Source organism: Heloderma suspectum, chromosome Z (genome assembly GCF_057233095.1).
Source record: "Heloderma suspectum isolate Gila_16-S chromosome Z, 16-S_ref, whole genome shotgun sequence".
Lineage (NCBI taxonomy): Eukaryota > Metazoa > Chordata > Lepidosauria > Squamata > Helodermatidae > Heloderma > Heloderma suspectum.
This window is the reverse complement of record NC_139476.1, coordinates 10,760,258-10,781,832: the sequence shown is the minus strand read 5'-3', so window position 1 is coordinate 10,781,832 and position 21,575 is coordinate 10,760,258. Positions and strand designations below refer to the sequence as shown.

The following is a 21,575-nucleotide window of genomic DNA, read 5'->3' as shown; positions in this document are numbered from 1 at the left end:
AACATTGATAAACCTGGCCGTGGCTGCTCCTCTGCCTCTTTTTGTGGGGATGACTTTGCCTGAGCCCCATTGTTGCTGGGATGGGGATATGAGAGGTGGGATCCCTGCATCATCACACAGGCATCCCTGGGCAATCTGGGTGCTGGAAGGGCTTGCGGGAGTACTGTGGTGAGTGAAGAACAGCTCAGAGCAGTTGCCCTGGGACTGTAGAGCAGAGGGGAAGCCCACTCTGGCTTCTGCCACCAACCAGGGGAACAGGAGCCCCTGGGAGGCAGCACCCCCTGCTTCCCAGGAATATTGTCAAGCCAAGGGGGAGACCAGGCTGGATCACTGACAGGCCACAGAGGAGGAATTGCAGGGAGCTTGTTTCCCCCTCCCTGCTGGAAATATCATTCAGTTCCAAGGGTGGGGAAAGACCGCTCTTAGAAACCCTGCAGAACTGTTGCTGGTCAGTGCAGGCAATATGATGTAATTGCACAAAAGCTCTGACATGGTATAAAACAGGTTCCTGCTTCAATCGGCCCTTTATTCTGAACCATGAGGACTGGAAACTTGTTTAGTTTTTAGCGGTAGTACAGCATAGTAAGAAGCAGAGACATCACCTTGCTGACAAAGGTCCGTCTAATCAAAGCTATGGTTTTCCCAGTAGTAACGTATGGCTGTGAGAGCTGGACTATGATGAAGGCTGAGTGCCGAAGAATTGATGCTTTCGAACTGTGGTGCTGGAGAAGACTCTTACGAGTCCCCTGGACTGCAAGGAGGTCAAATCAGTCCATCCTAAAGGAAATCAACCCTGAGTGCTCATTGGAAGGACACATACTGAAGCTGAAGCTCCAATATTTTTGCCACCTAATGCGAAGAGAAAACTCCCTGGAAAAGACCCTGATGCTGGGAAAGATTGAAGACAAAAGGAGAAGGGGACGGCAGAGGATGAGATGGCTAGATAGCATCACCGATGCAATGAATATGGACTTCAGCACACTCCAGGAGAGAGCGGAGGACAGGAAGGCCTGGCGTGCTGTGGTCCATGGGGTCACGAAGAGTCGGACACGACTGAACGGCTGAACAACAACAACCATATTTCAGTGACACAGTACATTCTTCGAATGCAACTGGTCCTAGTATCAATCCTTGGCACATACAGGCAACCCTGGGGGAGAGAGTCCCTGTCTAACTCTCTTCAGACTAGGGATGGGCAGATTCCCTACCTGTTTCTCCGGGGGGCAGTCCGCCCATGGAGGGAGGCGATCCATCCCTCCCCCTGGAATCCTCTTTGGACAGCTCCACCCCGCGGCGATTCCGCAGAGCTGGCCGCCAGCTCCGTATTGCCAGCGATATGACCGGCTGCCATTGCCATGCCGTATCGCTAGGTTAAGGGCTGACTCCGGACGCAAATGGCATCCAGTACGCCATTTGCATCTGTGGTTTTTAACCACAGCTGCAAATGGCGTAGTGGATGCCATTTGTGGCCGTAAAGCCCTTGGTTTAAGCTAAGTGCAGCCATTTACGGCTGCATTTAGGTTAATCTAAGAGCTTTACAGCCACGAATGGCATAGTGGATGCCATTTGCATACAGGGTCAGCCCTTAACCTAGCGATGCAGCACATCAATGGCAGCTGTATCGCTGGCGATACGGAGCTGGCCAGCAGCTCTGCCGAATCGCTGCAGGGAGAATCCAGCTCTGGAGGATTCTGGAGGGAGGCGGAGGTGAGTGGTGCCTGGATGAATCCCTCAGTCTTCTTGGCAATCCCTCAGACAACAGATAGCATTCTCTATATCAGCCTTCCCACCCCAATTTGGTCCCTTCCAGATGTTTTCGACTGCAGCTCCCATTCCTAACCAGTATGGCCACTGGCAACATGTACCTTCCTCTCCCATCCCCAGACAGATATTCTGGTTGAGCAGCAGAACTGCCCCCTGCAATTGAAGGTTACCTGGGAGAACTCTGAGACCTAGGATGACATGCCCTCCAGCTGTTTTGGACTCAAACTCCCCTTATTCTTAACCATGATGGCCATTGCCTATGGTGGCTGGGAATGATAGGAATTGCAATCTAATCAGGAGGGTGCCAGGTGGTGAAGGTAATCTGCCCATAATTTCTTAATCTGCCCATAACTGTATCCGATGTCTGGACTTCTTCTTGGGAAGCAACTGCTTATATTAGAGATGTGCACCCACCAAAGGTATGGACTCGACTGGGCTCGGTGAACCAAGTTCTGACTCAGTATTAGGCAGCTTCCGATGTTCATATTTAAACCAGCCCTTTATTTGGAAGCATGAGGACTGGAACCTTTCATTATTTTTGAAAGCTCACTCATAGTGCACATGCTTTGGAGATCCTCCCCATTCCTATCCTTGGCATCTCCAGTAGGGCTGGGAAGGGTCCCTGTCTGTGACCCTGGAAACCCTCTGCCACTCAGTGTGTAGGCAATCCTGAGCTAGAAATACCAATCTTTTTACCTGGTGTGAAGCCACTTCCCCTTCTCCTAAAAAAAGGTTAGCCCTCTCCTGCAAACAGGGTCAGACCCACCATAGGATGACCACAGTGGGCTTGTTCATCTATATCCACCATTCCCAAACAGCTGACAGGGACTCGAAATTCTATTGTTATTCTATTTTTATTGGCCAGGTTTTGCTTAAAGATCTCAACAAAGGTTAAAATTTAAAAATGCAAGCCTTCCGAGAGAGGACGTAGAACTATTGTCATGCTTTAGCTTCTCATTTTTCATTGCCATATAGTGACCAAATGGTACAGCAAGGTCAAAATAAAAGGGGGGGGGGGTAAAAAGCAGGACAAAAACGTTTTTCCGGCAATTACAATGAAGAGAAAATGTATGGCACAAGGAGTCTTAGACATATCAATCCATTTTATTGTTCTTATAAAATAAATATAAAATATAGCAACTATAGTGGAAGAATGAGATTTAACTGAAATCCTATGACCACTTCCCTGGGAGTAAGCCAGCCGGAACTCAATGGGAGTTACTTCTGATAGATATGTATAGGATTGCTTTGGCTTTACCTAATACTTAATAGAAGGATGGTGATTTTGAAGGAATTGATTATACTGTTGCCTGCTTTCAGCCTAATTATTCAGTTTGGCCATGATAGGGATGGTGGAGAATTTCTCCCCGAAACTTCGGGAGGCCGAGCGCCAACGTGTTCGGCCCCCCGAACAAGTTTCGGGGAGAAATCCTCCGCACCCCCCCGCACCCCCTCCCGGGACGGGACTTACCTTCACCGAATGTCCCTCCTGGTGGCGGGTCCGGCCGGCGGTTCGGCGGGTGTTCGAGCGGGGCGGGAGCGGCAGCCGGTCTTTCGACCGGCTGCCGCCGCCGCCGCCATTCCAATGAAAGAAAAAACAAACAAACACGCCCCCGTGATAGGCTACGTGACGATTAACGTAGCCTATCACAGCTAGATTTGCAAAGTCAGCCATGATAGGCTACGTAAATCGTCACGTAGCCTATCACGGGTGACTTAAAAAAAAAAAAAAAAAGCGCGTACGGATAATGGCGGTCCCCATAGGGAGCCGCCATTCCCGTTCCTTATTTGGTCGCTGTAGTCTACGTAAACATTTACGTAGACTACAGTGACCAAATAAGGAACGCGAATGGCGGCTCCCTATGGGGACCGCCATTAGCGTACGCGTTTTTTTTTTTTTTTTAAGTCACCCGTGATAGGCTACGTGACACGGCTGACTTTGCAGATCTAGCCGTGATAGGCTATGTTAATCGTCATGTAGCCTATCACGGGGGCGTTTGTTTTGTTTTGTTTTTACTTTTGAGTTCGCGGCCGGGCGAGGCGGGAAGCCTCCCCCCCAGCCTGAACATCGCGGGGGGAGCAGCGAAGTGCCTCCCCCCCACCGCAAACAACCTTCGACGAAAGGTAAGTGACTTTCGTCCACCCCTAGCCATGACAGCATACTCGTACATGTTATGTTCCAATCCCACAAATATGGGGGTAGCGGACATTTTCCATAATTTGGCATAATATATTCTTGCTGCCAATATTACTCTCCATACTGGTGAACTCAGCTGGCAAGTGCTGAAAGAACCAACAATATTTTAAAATATTTTAGGGGCACCCCTGCAAAAATAATGCAGAGAGAAAAACTGAGTATGCTCAATAGCCATGGGATGTTTTGTTAGTTGGAAGAGAAAAAGAGATGCAGGGGACAGGAATTCCTGCTCAAAATCCACAGAAGAGGACATGAGTTGCTAGAAGAACATTGAGTATTTTGTTGAAGATGCTACGTCTAAGTAATTTTTTTTTTCAAAACAACAACCTCTTTCTTGATAGTGAATCAGCCACATTTCAAATCATTCAGCAACTGCAGGATTTGTATGGGGGATACCATGCATACAGAAAACCAGTTCAGTTCTGCTTCCATACTGGGAAAGAGCAAATACCTCTGCACTGGGCAATGGCTCCACTGTGGGAAGGACTCTGTTGCTTTAACAAGGAACTCAGCACATTCATTTCTGAGTAATTCTATCAGTGCTACTAAACAGTTACACTTGAAAGGAAACTAGAGAAGCAGGGCATGCTCCAAAGCATTCTATTCCCTATTTGTTTTTCCTTATGAGATTATCTCTGGTGTTGAGATGGGGCCTCAGCACAAGAATATAGCATTTGGGGAGAAAGATGCAGCCTAGGAGACCAGCCCCAGAAGTCAAGATGGAGAAGATCTCCACCACCACCATGGACTTCCCCTTGGTGCTCAGATAGGTGGGGACAAAGGAGACCCAAACACTGCAAAACACCAGCATGCTGAAGGTGATAAACTTGGCTTCGTTGAAGCTGTCAGGCAATTTCCTTGCTGGAAAAGCCACCATAAAACTAATGAAGGACAGGAAACCCATGTAGCCTAAGACAGTGTAAAACATAGTGGCTGAGCCTTCATTACATTCCACTATGATCTCTCCAGTCAGGGAATGGAAGTCCAAGTCTGGGAATGGAGGAGAGGTCACCAGCCAGACAGCACAGATCACAGCTTGGATGAGGGGACAGACCAGGACAATGGAGTTTGTCAGTTGTCTCCCCAAGAGTTTTCTTGCCATGTTTCCTGGGTTGGTGGCCATGAAGGCCAGAATCACCATCATTGTTTTTGCCAACACAGAAGAAACAGCAATAGAGAAGGAGATGCCAAAAGCAGCTTGTCTGAGAAGGCAGGTGGCCTTTGTCGGTTGACCGATGAACAGGAAGCAGCATTGGAAGCAGAGCAGGAGGGAGACAAGGAGGATGTAGGTGAGGTCTCGGTTGTTGGCTTTGACGATTGGTGTGCCACGGTGTTTAATGAAAGTTGCCAGCACCAGAGATGTGATCAGAGAGAAGAAAAGAGACAGAGAAGCTAAAACGAAACCCAGTGTGTCTTGACAGGAAAGGAAGTGCAGCTTCTTGGGGGCACACTCATCTTGGTTCCTGTTTGGATGTTGATCTTCAGGGCATGGGGCACAGCGGACTGCATCTGGAATGACCAAAACTACTCAAGTATGCCAAACATGGACAGTTCAGCCCACAAAGAATAAGATGGACATATCAGTTCCCTAGTTTACTATACACCTAAAGGTACAACTTCACTTTTATTATTTTTTCTTTAAGCTTCGGCAACATATTCGATGAGACCAGAGTCGGAAAAAGTACAAAATGCCTTTTTCCACCTCCCTTTGATGCCCCCTGTAGCAGATTCATGTTGAATATTCTGCGGGGAAGAAAAAACAAGTTCTGTAACAAGAAGTTAAAAACTGTTATCTGTATGTACATAACCGTGATCTATTACCTGCAGTGTCCTCTGAGTGGGCAAATAAAGAAAGTAATAAATGCCCCTTTGTTCAGATTACAGACTGTCCTCTTAGGAGATGTTTGGTGCAGAGGCTGGGGAACAGGGCAGAGAAGCCACTGTAGAAATAAGGCAGTCTGCTTGACGCTGGGGTAACATGCTCCAATTTTCGCAAGGATGACCAACCACCTGCCCTCATCAGCTTTCTGCCCAAACAGCTTCAGGTCTGATGCGACAACAACCGAGATTGGGAACATGATGCTCAAAACATTATGCATGGAGAGGTAAGCCAATGGGAATATCTAAAAAACCCAACAGATTCTGAACTTGTGAATATTAATAATGTCCCAAGAGTCATTATTCTATGATGTGAATCAAAGCGTTCTTCAGGAAATGGTAAATACTTTGCAAACCAGTAGGACCCGGAAGTATGCAATCCACAATGGTATTTATGGAGAAAAAATTCCTCAGGGAAAGGGATGACTCTTCTCCTTGTTTCTGATATTCCCCTTGTCCCCAATCCATGCTGACCCCAGTCTGCACTTTTATATGCCTCTCAATGCTTGAGCTTACTGGTGTTACTCAGTGCCCTTTTCGGGTTCAAGTGCTGGGAACAGCAGGCTTAGAAGGAACTCATGGAATGGAGTAGGAGTGAAACTTTGGTACATAAGCAGGCCTGCCTCTCGTTGAGGGCAGAAAGTCTCTGAGATGCAGAGAGTCATGGTGGCAAAGCTGTGGTCAAGTTGTGGAAAAAGGCACCAGTATGAGAAGAAAGTTGCAATGCTTGTTATTTCTCACAGCTAGCAGCTCTATGAATGTGGAATGTTCCCATATCCCCTGATAGAGACTAAGGTAACATCAGCTACCTGCAACTATGGAAAAAGATGGTTTGGGCAGGGTTCTGCCCACCCAAAGTTTTTCACCAATCCAAAACCAAATTTCTTGTTCACAACTGAAAAGAGGGAAGAAAGCCAGTCAGAAGGCAATGACGTTTAGGGGAGTCAGTGAATCAAAAAGCCATTGGAACCTAAGAGAAGGACTTTGGATTTTGGTTCTTTCCATTGTTTGTTCTGTTATGCACATCTCTAGGCTCTGCTAACACATTTTTGCTAATTTCAGGGGCCTTTGGGGCCATAGTTCACATGCATACCTTCTTTTTGAGAGAACAAAAACATTCTTACTTGGAAAATGTCTCTTCTTCAGTTTTTAAGGCTGCAGCTGGCCATCTGTTCTGAATTAGCTTTTGGGGGCTAGATGAGCAGCTTGATTCAATTTTCTATTTCATTTTGCACACTGGTGAGTCTTGGGCTTCACCACACTTCTCATTTTAAACCTTTTTCTTCACTCTGTACCTGGATTGATTTTTCCCATCTGGACTTTGCTGACTTCTACACCTTGGACTCTGGGAAACTCTTTCAACACTCCTCTGGAACCACAAAAACCTGTTCTTCAGATCTCTGACGAATATCACTGAAGAATAAATTTCTAGAAACCATTCATATCTTAAGACTTCCTGTCTATCATGTTTGCATTTGCTTAACCAGTTAAAAGGGTATTCACTGTTTGCCTGCTTCAGTTTTAATTTGAAAACATATTTTCAAACACCTTGAACTTTTAAATAGCCTTAAGTTAGCACTGGTTACACACTCTCTCTCATTGGGGCAGAGTCAGAACTTCATTTTCACCTGTCCAGTTTGAAATTGCCCCTTCTGGACAACGGTTGCATCTGTAGCAGCAAACCAGCTTCCCCTCCGGAACGTGTCTCCAGTGCCCTGGCGAGCACCTCTCAACGCACCTCGCCAAGGGTGTCTTCTAAAAGGGAAGAGAGAAATAACTGAGGTTTTACACATGATGGAAATTGCAGTAAAAAAGACTTGGAGTTACTCAATGGAGTTCCCCATTACAGGATGGATAGGACCACCCATTTAGGAAGGCCAAATCGTTTCTGGAAGTCTATGGGCTATTTAGAACCATCGTCATACAGGCTGATAAAAAAAGTATTCTCAGACAGAAACAGGAATGTTGGAAGCTTCCGTCTACCGTGTCAGACCCTGGGTCCACCTAGCGAAGGTGGTGCACTGACTGGGTTCTAGGGATGTTGGAGAAATCTACAACGGAACCAAATGAGTTCAGATTTTCATGAATCTGTACCATGATTCCACCGCAGACTAAGTTTTCCCCTGTCGGGCAGACGCCACAAACTTGTGGAACACTTTTCTAACTTTCCCAAATTTTGTGCAAATTTTGCCATAGAAAAAGACAAAATCAAAAAACCTGGCCAAAAATGTGTACTTCCCCCAATAATCAAAAGTGTGAAAATGTGCATTCTTTGGAAATTTGGCATTTTCTCACTTGCAAATTCAGGTGAGAAAATTGTGCAAATTCAGGAACTAAAAAAATCCAATTCCATCGATGGACAGATGACAGAATGGAAGGTGGCTGGTTTCCTATATTTTGCCTGGTGTCTGCTTGGTACAATACAGCCTCATATCTTTCAGTGAGACTGACTCTCTGTGAAACACAGATGGAATGGATTGCACACAAGCCTCCTGACAGAGGCTCTCTAACAATTCCAGGAGAGGCCTTTTTCCAGCCCTTCCTGGAGATGCCGTGGACTGAACCTGGGATTTGGGGATGCAAATATTGTTCTTTACCACTGGACCACGACCACTCCCTGGACTCAATAAGCTTTTGATGTCAACTAGAATGACACCTTCTATCCATGTTCTCAAGGGATAGAACTGCAACATTCTTTATTTCTCCCATAACTCTGGAGCATTCACTTCAACCCCACCTCTGTAGCCCACACAATAGAATCAGAGTGAATGGTGAAGTCTTGGCCAGGGACAGCTTCCGGATCTACTTGTCCAACCTTCATGGGAGCAAAAGATACATTTGGGAAGGAAATCCAGTTGACAATATCGTATCTCTCCCCCTTCTTATTGAAAGAGACTTCATCTCCAGCACTGTTGTTAAAATGGACGTTGCTCAAGGAGAGAAGAATCTGAAAGGGAAGAGACACTTTGAACAGGGGGTAATAGTGAGTGGGTTCTTTGATCTGCTTTGATCTGTTGTACAACTGCCATTAAGTTCAGAAACTGCTTTTTTTGGGGGGTACTGTGTTGTTTAATTTAATACTTTAAGTCATCTTCATTGGGCACTAACTGCTCAAATATACTTGCCCCATGGTTTCCTGTATATTGCCTGGCATCTGCTTGGTACAATACAGCCCCATATCTTTCAGTGAGAGCTGCAGGGAGTTTTCTGGTAGCAGCAAAGAGACCAGCATCTGGAGGTCTTCACCTGACTGGCAAGAAAGAATGTAAGGTGGGGAGAGATTGATGCTGTTTGCTTCTGAGGGGAGGGAGGAAGCAATACTGCTATGTAGACTAGAACTTTGGCGTGGGGGCTTATCACATTCCTTCCAACTCAGTATCCACAGTTGTAAATACATAACTATTGTAGAAGCAATATAAGTCCCAGCTACTCCTTGCTCACTTCTTAATGGTCTTTAAGAGAAACCATGACCATGACAGAATATCCACAAGGAAGGACTTTCTTAGGATATTTAAAATAGAGTAACACCCCATGTTGCAGGATCACCATTTGCTTCCAGGGTCAGACCATTCAGAAGCCCCCTTTTGCAAGATTCCCAAAGCTGAAAGAGGATATTACCTGCCATGGCTGGATATTCAGAAGCCTCTTGCAATCTCCTTTGATTCCACATCTGGATCCAGATGAGGACACGGCATGTAACGCATGTGCCACGGAATAGATGGCATTGTAGATATTGTTGCTGTGACTAGTCATGCCCATATTGAACCTGGAGTTTGGCAAGTCCTCCAGCTTCTCTTTCCCAGTACAGTTTCTCTTTCTGCTTGGAGAGGTTTGGCCTAATTTCAGAAACTGACAACCATATGTCCGCTCCCACCATTTACGGAGAAAGATGTCTCCTTGTGGTTGGAGCGGATCTAGAGCTGAGAAAAAATGCTGGAATGCTGGCACATCCCCTCTGTGGACTCTGAAGTGCAAGGCACCATGGAAGGGTTTTAGATCATCTCTGTCTAAGTGGGATGACGTCACATCAATTTCCCAATGGGATGTCATCATCCAAACCTTCCTAAATGGGGTCTTGGTCTTTCTTGCATGAATACCCAAGAAGAGTGCTAAGAGTTTCATAACAGTGGTGTCCCCAAAGACAATAATCACTTGCGGCTCGAACCAAGAACTAGGAATAGAGCCAGTTTGTGCTTGATCTAGAAAGAGCAGATTTGCTGGCTTGAACATTTCGGTGAAGGCCACACAGACGTCCTTCTGCTTGAGCATTGGTGTCAGTGTCTGGATGAACATTTCACCACTGTCATCACTGGGAGCAATAAGCCCAACCCAGTTCCAATGGAAATGCAGGAGCAACTGCATTAAGCCCACATACTGGGGAATGTCATTGGGATCAATCGGGAAGAAGGAAGGAAATTCTGTTTTCTCTTCCTGAACTGTGTCATACAAGCTGTAACCAAGCTGAAGGAAGGAAGTTCCTGTTACTTTCTTGCAATAAATAGGTCCTTGTGTCTGGATTCATGAAATGTGACTGTTTGTACACATATTGGGGGCTTTCTAGCTTTTGCTCCCCTCCCAAATACAATAATTTAGTCAAACGTGTTCCATTCTGTGTACAAATGCATCAGAACACAGAAAATAAAAAAATGTGACACAGCGTTTGCACGGCTTAATCAGAAAGCCCAAAATTCCTCCACTCCAAACACTTTCAGTATAGATCCTAAGGTATATGGCTGAACCAAAGCTATTTTGTATGGAAATGTGTCCAAATATATAAAACACTGAAAAATGTTATATTATAGTTGGGGGATTGGGGGGGGGGGGCTTTAGAGCCCTTCCCCAAATACAAGAACAATAGCCCAATAAATAATAGTCTGACAAACTGTGTATTGTTGGGGGAGTGGCCTCCCTCTATCCCCGGAGGGGTAACGGCATTAATATTATTATTGTTATTATTGTTATTCATAATAATAATAATAATAATAATTGTATTTCTACCCTGCCTGTCTACCAAAAACTGGTACTCAAGGCAGCTTACAGAAATAATTAAAATTGATTAAAAGAATAAACAATAAATTACAATAGAATAAAAGCTAACAGTTACCGAAAAAATATTATTAGTAACAGCAGTCACTTCACCAGGCCCACTAAGGGCCATCTTAAATAAAGCATTCTTTGCCTGCTAGTGCAAGGACAGCAGAGAGGAAGCGAACCTAGCCTCCCTTGAGAGAGAGTTCCATACCCTGGGAGTGGCCACTGAAAAGGCCCCCTCTTGGGTCACCAACAAATACACCTCTGAAGGCAACAGTCCTGAAAGAAGTCCCTCTCCAGAAGACCTTAAGAACTGTGCAGGCTCTTATGGGAGAAGGCAGTCTTTCGGGTATCCTGCTCCCAAGCCATATAGGGCTTTGTAGGTCTATTAGTCTATTATTAGTCTATTAGTTCAGAACCAGCAGCTTGTGCAAAATGTGGTGGCTTGATGGATAACATGGACAAGAAGGTCCAAACATATCACACCAATTCTGGTCCACTTGCGATGGCTGCCTGTATGTTTCTGAACCCAAATCAAGGTGCTGGTTTTGATATATAAAGCCTTCATGGCTCAGGAATGCAATAGTTGCTGGGGAACATGGGCGGGAGGGTGCTGTTGCCCTCGTATCCTGCTTGTGGGTTTCTCATGGGCAGCTGGTTGGCCACTGTGTGAACAAAATCCTGGACTAGATGGACCTTTGGTCTAATCCAGTGTGGCTCTTCTTATGTTCTCATGTTAAGTTCTCATCTGACAGAGCGCCTCTCCCGCCATGAACCTACACATTTGCAGTGCTCATCATCTGAGACCAGGTGCTTCCTCCAAGGGAGGATCAGAAGGTGGCAATAAAGGAGACGGCCTTCTTAGTGGTGGCCCCCAATTATGGGATACACTTCCCCGCAAAGCTCACCTGGCAGGAACATTGTTATCTTTTCATTGCCAAGATAAGACCTACCTCTGCTCCCAGGCATTTGGCAGCACGATATGTTTTTCATCAGGTCATGGGATATTTTTTTCTGAACTGCCTAGAGAGCTTCTGCTATTGGGCGGTATGGAAATGAAATACGTAAATAAATAAAATAAAATAAACATTGTTTGGATATGTCTGTGTGTCTGCTCTTAATATGTTTGTAGCTAAACTGTTCGGATATTATGAATAATACTGTATTTTAAGATGTTTAATCTTTGTAAACCACCCAGAGAAGTTTAGCCATTGGTTGGTTTAGAAATGTAATAAATGAAAGTAAAATGGCAGAACTACAAGAAATGTTGTAGCTCCTTGTTCGACTGTGAGTCTTTAAGGTGTCTCAAGACTCTTTGTTACTTCTCCCAATCCAAACACTTCCCTGATATAGCGGACCCATGGCTGGCCGGCATTAGTCAGGCCATTTTGTCCTGAGACTGCTGGCTACCACAAAGGCGGTCACGTGTCAGGGTAGCAAAAGTCAGAAGCCACCAACTCCTGGCATCCATAATGGAGCCACTGCATTGGGAAGTCGGTGTTCAGAGATCGGCCTGTCCATCTTAGTGATCCTGAGCTCTGCAGGTCCCCCATATCTCTCCCCAGAGGAATCCCCTTACCTGTGGGATCTTGAAGAGGCCCATTAAGGATGCGATCTCCCTTGAGGATTGGGAGTCGAGACCCCCAATAACGGAGAGCAGTTGATCCTGGCTGTGACATTTATAATTAGGAAACATTTGCCCCCGCGTGGAGAGGAGAGATAGACTGTTCAAGTAGACCCATCTTGCGATGTTACTGTGGTCATAGATGTGGAAGCCGAGGGTGTGGTTGGGTAGGAGAACTGGATCCTTGTTTATCTCCTTGATGGCGAACGCCAAGGCCAGGACATGCTGATAGTGCTTGAATATCATCCTGCAATGATGGGAGCGACACTGGGATGTGAGTGAAGATCTCAACAGAACTGATGAGAAGTAGAGGGTTAAATAATCCATATGGATCTACCCTCCTTGAAGAAAGACAAAACTTTATAGACCAAAGCCATCTATACTACAGTATACATAGAGAAATTCAGATTGTTCTTTTAACACAGAGAGACACAAGAGTCTTGCTGGATGCATTTCATAGGAACATCTGAAGAGCCCTGCTGCTGGATCAGAGACCCAGTTCAGCATATTTACAACGTATTTATTTTTATTGGCTTTCCTTATTTATGTTCCTCCTTTCAGGATGCAAAGGCTTCCCAGATAGCTTACATGTAAAAGCGAAATCCAATAATAAAATCAAAATGAGACAACATTTTTTACATAATAAGCAGACTGTCAGATGAGCCCTGCTGGATTGGACCAAGGCATCTCCATCTAGCTCAGCTTCTTCTTGCTGCCTGTGATCAGCCAAGATGCATCCTGAGAGCCCCACAAGAAGGGGGTGAACAGCCGCCTTTCTTCTTCTTCCCCACCTGACAGATCTGGGTCAGTGCTAGACTGCCTCTCATAATGGAATCTCTATCTATCACAGTAATAACTTTCTATAGCCCTTTGCTGTTGTTGTTGTTCTTCAGTTGTTCAGTTGTGTCTGACTCTTCGTGGCCCCATGGACCATAGCACGCCAGGCCTTCCTGTCCTGCGCTCTCTCCCGGAGCGTGCTCAAGTCCATATTCATTGCATCGGTGATGCTATCCAGCCATCTCATCCTCTGCCGTCCCCTTCTCCTTTTGCCTTCAGTCTTTCCCAGCATCAGGGTCTTTTCCAGAGAGTTTTCTCTTCGCATTAGGTGGCCAAAATATTTCAGCTTCAGCTTCAGTCTCTGTCCTTCCAATGAGCACTCAGGGTTGATTTCCTTTAGGATGGACTGATTGGACCTCCTTGCAGTCCAGGGGACTCGTAAGAGTCTTCTCCAGCACCACAGTTCGAAAGCATCAATTCTTCGGCGCTCAGCCTTCATCATAGTCCAGCTCTCACAGCCTTCTATAGCCCTGCCTTCCAGGAATTTGTCTGACCCTTTTTAAAGCAAACCTAACCAGCACCCATGGCAACATCTCCAACATCTCTCCGTTGTGAAGCAAGATTTTGCACATGTGACACAGAATGACTGAGGGGAAGGACCAAGCTCAGGGACAGATGCCTTGCACTGCGAGCAGAAGGCCCCCGGGGCCACCTCGAGCACCTCCAGCTGGGCCTGCAAGACACTCCTCCGAGAGACCCTGCGGAGCTGTTGCCACTCAGCGCAGGCAAGGCTGACCTAATCGCACCAGAGCCCTGACATGGCACAAAGCAGCTTTCGACTGTAATGCCCCTTTCATTCAGAGCCATGAGGACTGGAAACGGTTTTTATTCTCGTGAGGATCAAAGTTCGGCGACAGAGCACCTCCTTCAAAGCAACGGTCCCACTGTCGCTTGTTATTGGCACGTCCCAGCAAGCCTGGAGGAAAGAGATTGTGTCTAATATTCCGGAAAGCTGCTGCCTGCCAGATACTGTGCTGAAGAAGCTGAAGGAGACTGCCAGCCTCACTGTGCGTGAGTCAGGCCCCGGTGCCCCTGTTTAAAGCAGCCCGGGCTCCCTCTCCTGCAGCATTTCTACACAGGAAGGAGAGCCGCTGACGCTCACCGCAGGAAAGACTGGTCCGGACGGACCGGACGCTTGACTCGCTGGGAGGCAACTTCCGAGGTTGCTCGTTCTTCCACTCCAGACCTGCCGTTGGTGCATGCCGTGCGCGTCGCTACGTTTGAAGCTTCTCCCCCTCCCCCATAAAGCTTCTTCCTCGCAATAGATATACTACTAAATAACTCACGATGACTTCAGCCTGTGAATTTCAGAGCCCCTATTTCTGGGAATTCGGGGTTGGAAGCCAGACCAGGAGTGGGCAGATTTCAGGCTTGCAGGATCGACTTCATTTTTTCTCGCTCCCCGAGGTCCTCCAGCCAGACCCTGGCGCAAACCAAGACACATGCCTTCAAGTGAAGGGTTCTGACATCAGAGTTTGAATGAAGTACCAGAACTGAAAGCAGTCCACGAACTTTGCACATCAAACCGCGTTCCTGGTTAGCCCATTTCTCCTCATTTCCGCTGTATACTTTGGAGGCGGGGGGGGGGGGTCATTCAGTGCTGCTGTTACTACACACGTGGGAGTCAGAAATGCATTCTGATCCAGTGAAGGTCACCTAGATATCCCCCAGTAGGTCCAGATCTGCCCACCCTTGTCTTAGATGAAGTTGGTTGGGGAGGGAGGCATTTCTTAGTCCTTATCCAATTCTTAAGGTGAAACGCGATTGCTGCTTAGCTCTGCCTACCCTCCTTGACCCAAACAGCCGCTAGTGGAAGATCCGTTATTGTCCAATTTAGCAAGGAAGCAGATATTCGAGGGCAAACTCTCCCGCGCTCACCCCCGCCCCTTGTTCCATTCAGAGCAGGACTCGGAAAAGCCAACTTTGGGCTCAAAAAATTTGAAAAACAGTTTAGTCCAAGCTCAGTTACAAGAGGACCAAAGTAGAAACACCTTCCCAACCTCTTGGCGGAGTCCCAATCCCAGCCTCCAAGTCCCCACTCTTTGCCTCACGCATGCAGGCCCATGCGCTCGTGCACGCCCCTCTGCACATATCTCGCCTTGGAGCAGGAGATGCAGCAGCAGAGCTTGGCTCCTTCGCTCTGCAAATCAGACGTCCCAGGGTTCCTGCAGCACTACCAGAGCACCCCTGATGGTGCCAGAGAGGGAAGGAGGCCTTATTCTCCAGCTGAGAATGGAGCCATAGAAACTCCGTCAGGGGCTAATCAGTCCTATATCACTGCCCTATCTGGGGCACCCAACGGAATATCAGGTGAACGCTGTTCTTGGCGATTGTGATAGGCTAGTCACAGCAAAAATGCCAGCGTTTTAGGAGTTGCTATTAAGGGGGCTGCAAAGGCATCCTGAGTTCTGAAGTGCATCATGCTCGTTTTCATTGTATTGAAAGTTTTTATATGTTGGATAAGCCTTAGGTAGATTTTTACGACACCGGACAGCACTACTGTTTGCTTTATGTTTCATTCTGCATACCTGTATGAGACTGCAGGGGCCATTAGCTTGGTGCAAATAAAATTTGATTTGATTTGATGGAGCCATAGCTCAGGGCGATTGAGCACATGCTTTGCCTGCAGAAGGAGCCAGGTTTGATCCCCGGCTCCTCCCGGCAGATCAGCCAGAAATCCTGGCTGAAATTCTGGAGAGCCACTGCTGCCAGCCCATGTCAACAATCCTAAGCTTGACGGACCAAGAGTCCGACTCAGCATAAGGCAGATTCCTCTGGTCCTCAAGTCTCTGACTCTCTTTACAGGTTGAAGGCAAATCAACGTCAGCCTGGAGCAAGCCCTCTGATCTGAACGCAAAGCAAAGCAAAACAGGCAAACGTCTCATTCAGTTAACATATAAGCATATGTTAACTGAAGGGCAATATATGGTTACTGGAAACAAATTGTAGGCCTGCTTCCTTGCTCTAAGATTGATGATAGAATATTGAAATGTAAGGTTGATTAGCTGTACTCTATTGAAATATTGCCATGTTATAGATATAATTCTTAAGGATTTGAAGTTGGTGTGTAATGGGGTTTTTTCCCCTTTCCTTCTTCTGTTTTCTGTTTTCTGTTTTCTTTCTTTCTTTTTCTCCTTTTTGTTATTGCTGTGTCCTCCTAAGAATACCGAATTGTTGGGAAACTGTAGTTACTGATTAGATTGTTGGTACTGTTTATTTCATTTAAAAAGACAAAAATAGAATGAAAAGTATTTTTTTTAAAAATAAAGATATGCATTCTGATCCACTGAAGGTCACCTAGCCACTGCTGCCAGCCCATGTCAACAATCCTAAGCTTGACGGACCAAGAGTCCGACTCAGCATAAGGCAGATTCCTCTGGTCCTCAAGTCTCTGACTCTCATTACAGGTTGAAGGCAAATCAACGTCAGCCTGGAACAAGCCCTCTGATCTGAACGCAAAGCAAAGCAGGCAAACATCTCTCCCAGATCCCTCTTGCGGAAACTTACAAAACAAGAGGAAAGGTGTGTAGCGGGGCTAAACTACGGAAGTCTCGTGTCTCTTTATAATAATGCATGCCGAGCGGCAAATTCCCACCAACAATGAGGTCTCCTGCGCTGTAATAGCCTGGCAGTTCATCAGGCCTGGTCAAGGGGCAGGTGGTCCTCAGCATCCTTTGGGTGGCCCAAGGCAGGAGCCAAATTATCAGCAGCAGCCAAATCATCAGTGGCACAGACGATCTTCCTTCCTAGCTCAGTGAACAAACAGAACCCAAAGAAGGGCTGAGTGTTCGGCCCCAGGAGGGGATTTCGATCTCAGCAAGAAATGACCAGACACCAAGTGATCAGAAAACGCACCAGCCCCACACAGAAGGGCTCGGAGCACACTTATACCAAGCATGCTTTCTCCTGGATTCCTTTGTTATTGACTTGCTGCATGGAAATCCAGGGGGGATTCGTTCAGAATTACTGTCATTCTGTCAATTCCAAGATAGTGAAATAACCACAGCCCCACAGTGCTAGATTCCCTTTGGACATTGAAGGGAGAAGAACTATCCTGCATCACTGTTTCTTTCTCGGTGGGCCAGATGGACATGACTTTATGTATTGATTAATTACATTTCTATAGTGCCAACAACCCAGGCTCTCTGGACAGTTCACAATATCTTCTAAAACCATAAAATGACAAAACCCAATATAAAACTAAAGTACCATGTAAAACCAAAGTAAAACCCAGCAGCCGTTAAAGCCCAGGGAAAGCCTCAATGAAAAGGTGAATTTTCAGGAGGTTTTCAAAAGGTGTCACATTTTCTGCCTCCCAAACTGCATGAGGGAGGGTTTTCCAAACGGTGGGTACCACAACAGTGATGGCTCACTGTTGGTGTTATTCATGTTGACATTTCATTCCTTTAGTAGTCAGGTTCTGCCCTTTGGCCTGTGTAAATCTGAGCACCTAATCCAAGATGAAGTCCAGGCTTGTAACAAACTTGATTACCCCAGATTAACGGCTCGGGAAAGGGAACTGTTTATAGCATTGCCTGGCTGGGAAAAAAGGTATTGCTGGATGAAATGGTTGGTCTGTCTGCGTTTATAACATCCTGCAGGGGCAGAGGACCTAGTGGGATGGTCCACCCCCCAAAGGCCTATGGAATCCAAAGGATTCCTGAATGCTTTGAGGAGTTTTTGTTTGACAGGACAGGCACCTCTCCTGAAGCCCTACTCTTAATGTTGTTCCTCAGCATCCCCTGTGGCACTGTGGAGCTCAGATGACTCCTGGATTTCAAGAGAGCTTTAGGCTCTGAAGCAGGCTGGAGAATGGCTAGACCTCAAGTGATTTGACTATTGGAACAAACATGACTGAGCACAGGTGGGAGCACAATATCATGCCTAACACATGGGTGTGGTAGCAGAGGAGAAGGCCGACTTCTTGGCCACCATTGCAACTTCAGTTGCACTTTTGAACTGGAATTCAAACATTCTTAACCAGTTTGGCCATTGGATATTGTGGCTAGTAATGATGGGAGTTGAATTCCAAAACTTCTGGAAAGTACCAGGTAGAAGGAGGCAGGTCTATGACTGTTTTACTGGGGATGCAAAGCATCTCCAGGTACAAGTACAGTTGACACCCCAGAAAATACTTGGCCCTGTCAAGGAGATGCAACATGTGTGGTGTCCAGGCATTATTGAGCCCTTCTGATCCAAATGGAGCAGTCCCATCATGATGGTGCCAAAGTCTGGCAGATTCTATGTTGCCCACAATGTCTTCCCAAACACACACCTCCAACAAGGCTTCATTCTTTCCCCCCATTTACTCTAATATGAATCTCACATCACTTAGGAGGGGAGGGTGGAGGAATCGAGCTCATAGGACAGGTGGGCAGGGAAGAGCCATTCTTCAGTGATGGAGCACATCCTTTTCATAAGAAGGTCCCAGGTTCAATCCCCAGCTAGCAGAAAGACTCCTAGACTTGGGAAAGACCCTTGTCTGAAACCCCGGAGAGCCACTGCCAGTCACTGAGGACCTCAATCTGATGCCCTCCAAATATTGTGGACATCAACTCCCAACATTCTTGACCCTTGGCCATGCTGGCTGGGGCTGATGGAAGCTGAAGTCCCAAACACCTGGAGGGAACCAAGACTGGAGAAGACAACACCGAGGAAGGACATGACTCTGTGTAAGGCAGCTCCTTTTGTTCCTTTTTAAAGTTCTCCCCTTTTTCATGTCACCCTGTGCAGTGCTACCCTTTTTGATCTGCTGGAATCCTCCAAGTTCAAACCTTTTTGATCCTGATGGGTTTTTGTTTTGTTTTGTTTACTCTGAGGAGGAAAAAGGAGACAGAGATTGTGAAGAAGAGTCTTGAGGAAATGAGGGAGAGGGAGAAACAGTGAAGAGAGGTCCTGAGGAGGCTCAGAAAAGGTCGGGAAGGAGAACAGCAGCTGCAGGATCATCTCCAAGTCCTCAACTACAGACCTTGAGACAGTCTTAAGAAATAACCTGACATGTGTGGACCATAACACTTTCAGGCTCCATTCCTTGAGTATTATTGTTTGCAAACTTTACATTATTTATCCATCTGAATGTTAGTTTACCTTCATGTCCCTTCACTGTTAAATAAAACCCTAGTTTTGTTTGGTATATCCTGATTAGTTTTCCCCTCCACCCCCTTTAAGGGAACAGGGGTTCTAGCAACACACACCAGTTTGGTATCCACATTTTTCTCTGTAATCAATCCCCCTGCAGTATGAAACCAGGCCCCATGGCTTCCACCACCCCACAGTGTTGTCAATTGGGAAAGTGGGCTTACGCTCATAAAATCTGGAATTTTAAATTGATTTTGGAGGAAGGACCATAACACAGTGTTAGAGCTCCTGCTTTGAATGCAGAGGGTTCCTGTTATTTCTCCAGAATGTCCAGGTAGGCCTGGGAAGGACCCCTCTCGGAGACCCTGCAGACCCTCTGCCAGTCTGTGTAGTCAGTGATGGGCCAGTCTGGTTGGGTCTCAGGGAGCAACTTATCAGTCTTGTTACCTCAGAGGGAGCAACTGCCCAAGGTTCAGTTCTGTTTAGTTGAGGGAATTTTATCTGTGGAAATATTACAGTCCTGCCCCCAGTGTGAACTGGGAGATCCCAGAGCCCCTACACACCCGCAAAATTAGTACTTCCTCTAAACATATGCCAAAGTTTTGTGCCAATTTTGTGATGTTTTGTGCCACACAACCTGAGTTTTGTGCTCCCACCGACAACTGTCCTGAGACATAAACAACAACAATAACTCCCATCAACACTATGGGGAATCTCCACGGCAATGGGTTTAGGTCATCTCCAGTTTGCTGCAGCTTTTACTGGAGTTGAATCTGCTCCATCTGGGGACACAAGAGGCTTGAAAGGGATTATCCCAAAGCCAGCCTGGGGCTCTCAGCAGGTTACAAGGCAGTTTACCACAAATTGTTTGGGTGGCTACCAGGTGGAGTCTCTTCCAAGTCATCACTTTGAGAGCATGTTCCTTCCACCCACTCCCTCCCACTCTCATCTAGTTCTGCCCTTTCTGCTTTCTCTGGCCTGTGTGTGCCTCTGCAACCTATGCCCGTTTCCCCCCAATTTTTTTATTATAGCCTATCACGGTTATATTTTATTATAGCCTATCATGGCTCCTTCATTATAGCCATTTGCGTCCCTGCGGAGGCCATGATAGGCTACACAAGTATTTATGTAGACTATCATGGGGAAAAAAAAAAGGGAGCGCAAATGGTGGCGGCTATGGCGGCCGCCATTTGCGTTCCCTTTTTTTTGCCGTGATAGGGTACGTAAATATTTACGTAGCCTATCACGAGAAAAGACAGGGGTGCAAATTGCGGCCACTACGCCATTTGTGCCCCTGTCTTTTGCCATGATAGGCTATGTAAATATTTACGTAGCCTATCACGGCAAAAAAAAGGGAACACAAATGGCAGCCACCGTAGCCGCCACCATTTGCGTCCCTGTATTTTGCCATGATAGGCTACGTAAATATTTACTTAGCCTATCATGGCAAAAGACAGGGGCGCAAATTGCGGCCACTACGCCATTTGCACCCCTGACTTTTGCCGTCATAGGCGACGTAAATATTTACGTAGCCTATCACAGCAAAAAAAAAAGGGAACACAAATGGTGGCTGCCGTAGCCACTGCCATTTGCATCCCTGTATTTTGCCATGATAGGGTACGTAAATATTTATGTAGCCTATCACAGCAAAAGACAGGGGCGCAAATGGCGGCAGCTACAGCGGCCACCATTTGCGTCCCTGTGCAGGCTGCCCAGCGGCCGGATGTCCGGCTGCGGGCAGCCCTGGCTGGCGGCTCCACGGAGTCATTGCAGAGCGGAGCTGGCCGGGGAGAATTTTGGGGGGAGGGACAGAGCGCCTCCCCCCCACCACGAATGTCACCCTTCAAAAAGGTAAGTGACTTTCGTACATCCCTAACTATAGTGCTGTAGTGCTATAGTGCTATAGGGATATAGCTACTCCCGTTCAATGTGTGAAATGGTGGAAACATCAGGGAAACACAGTTGAGGAAAACATTGGGAACCACCCCTTGACTGGGGTGAGTGAGGTCACAGTCAGGTCAAAGACACACCCCTGGGCAGAGCAATCATGCTGAAGTAAATGCAGAGGTTTGGTCACACCGCAACAGAAGCACAGACAAGCCAAATTACAGAAAACAATCAGACTAAAAGTAGTCTCAGAAAAAAACTTTTCCAGTGCAAAACTCC

The 21,575-nt window shown here is 46.6% G+C and overlaps 1 protein-coding gene and 1 long non-coding RNA gene across 6 annotated transcripts in view; one reads left to right on the top strand and one right to left on the bottom strand.

Annotated features, from left to right (window-relative positions):
* The window catches only part of LOC146333668 (uncharacterized), a 47,443-nt gene extending 27,025 nt beyond the window's left edge, over positions 1-20,418 (top strand). For 4 of the 5 annotated variants that reach the window (XR_014786463.1, XR_014786465.1, XR_014786466.1 and 1 more), the window contains one exon: positions 16,739-20,418. This is a non-coding gene — a long non-coding RNA (uncharacterized LOC146333668). The remainder of the gene's footprint in view (positions 1-16,738) is intronic. The other variant, XR_014786464.1, reaches the window with a different exon arrangement.
* Positions 3,687-12,740, bottom strand: LOC146333669 (vomeronasal type-2 receptor 26-like). The gene is made up of 5 exons (XM_084826311.1): positions 12,450-12,740; positions 9,458-10,351; positions 8,577-8,786; positions 7,468-7,594; positions 3,687-5,470 (listed from the first exon to the last, which is right to left on the bottom strand). The coding sequence occupies exons 1-5, from the start codon at positions 12,738-12,740 to the stop codon at positions 4,569-4,571; spliced, it is 2,424 nt and encodes an 807-aa protein (XP_084682437.1). The 3' UTR covers positions 3,687-4,568.
* Positions 20,419-21,575: the final 1,157 nt, after the last annotated feature.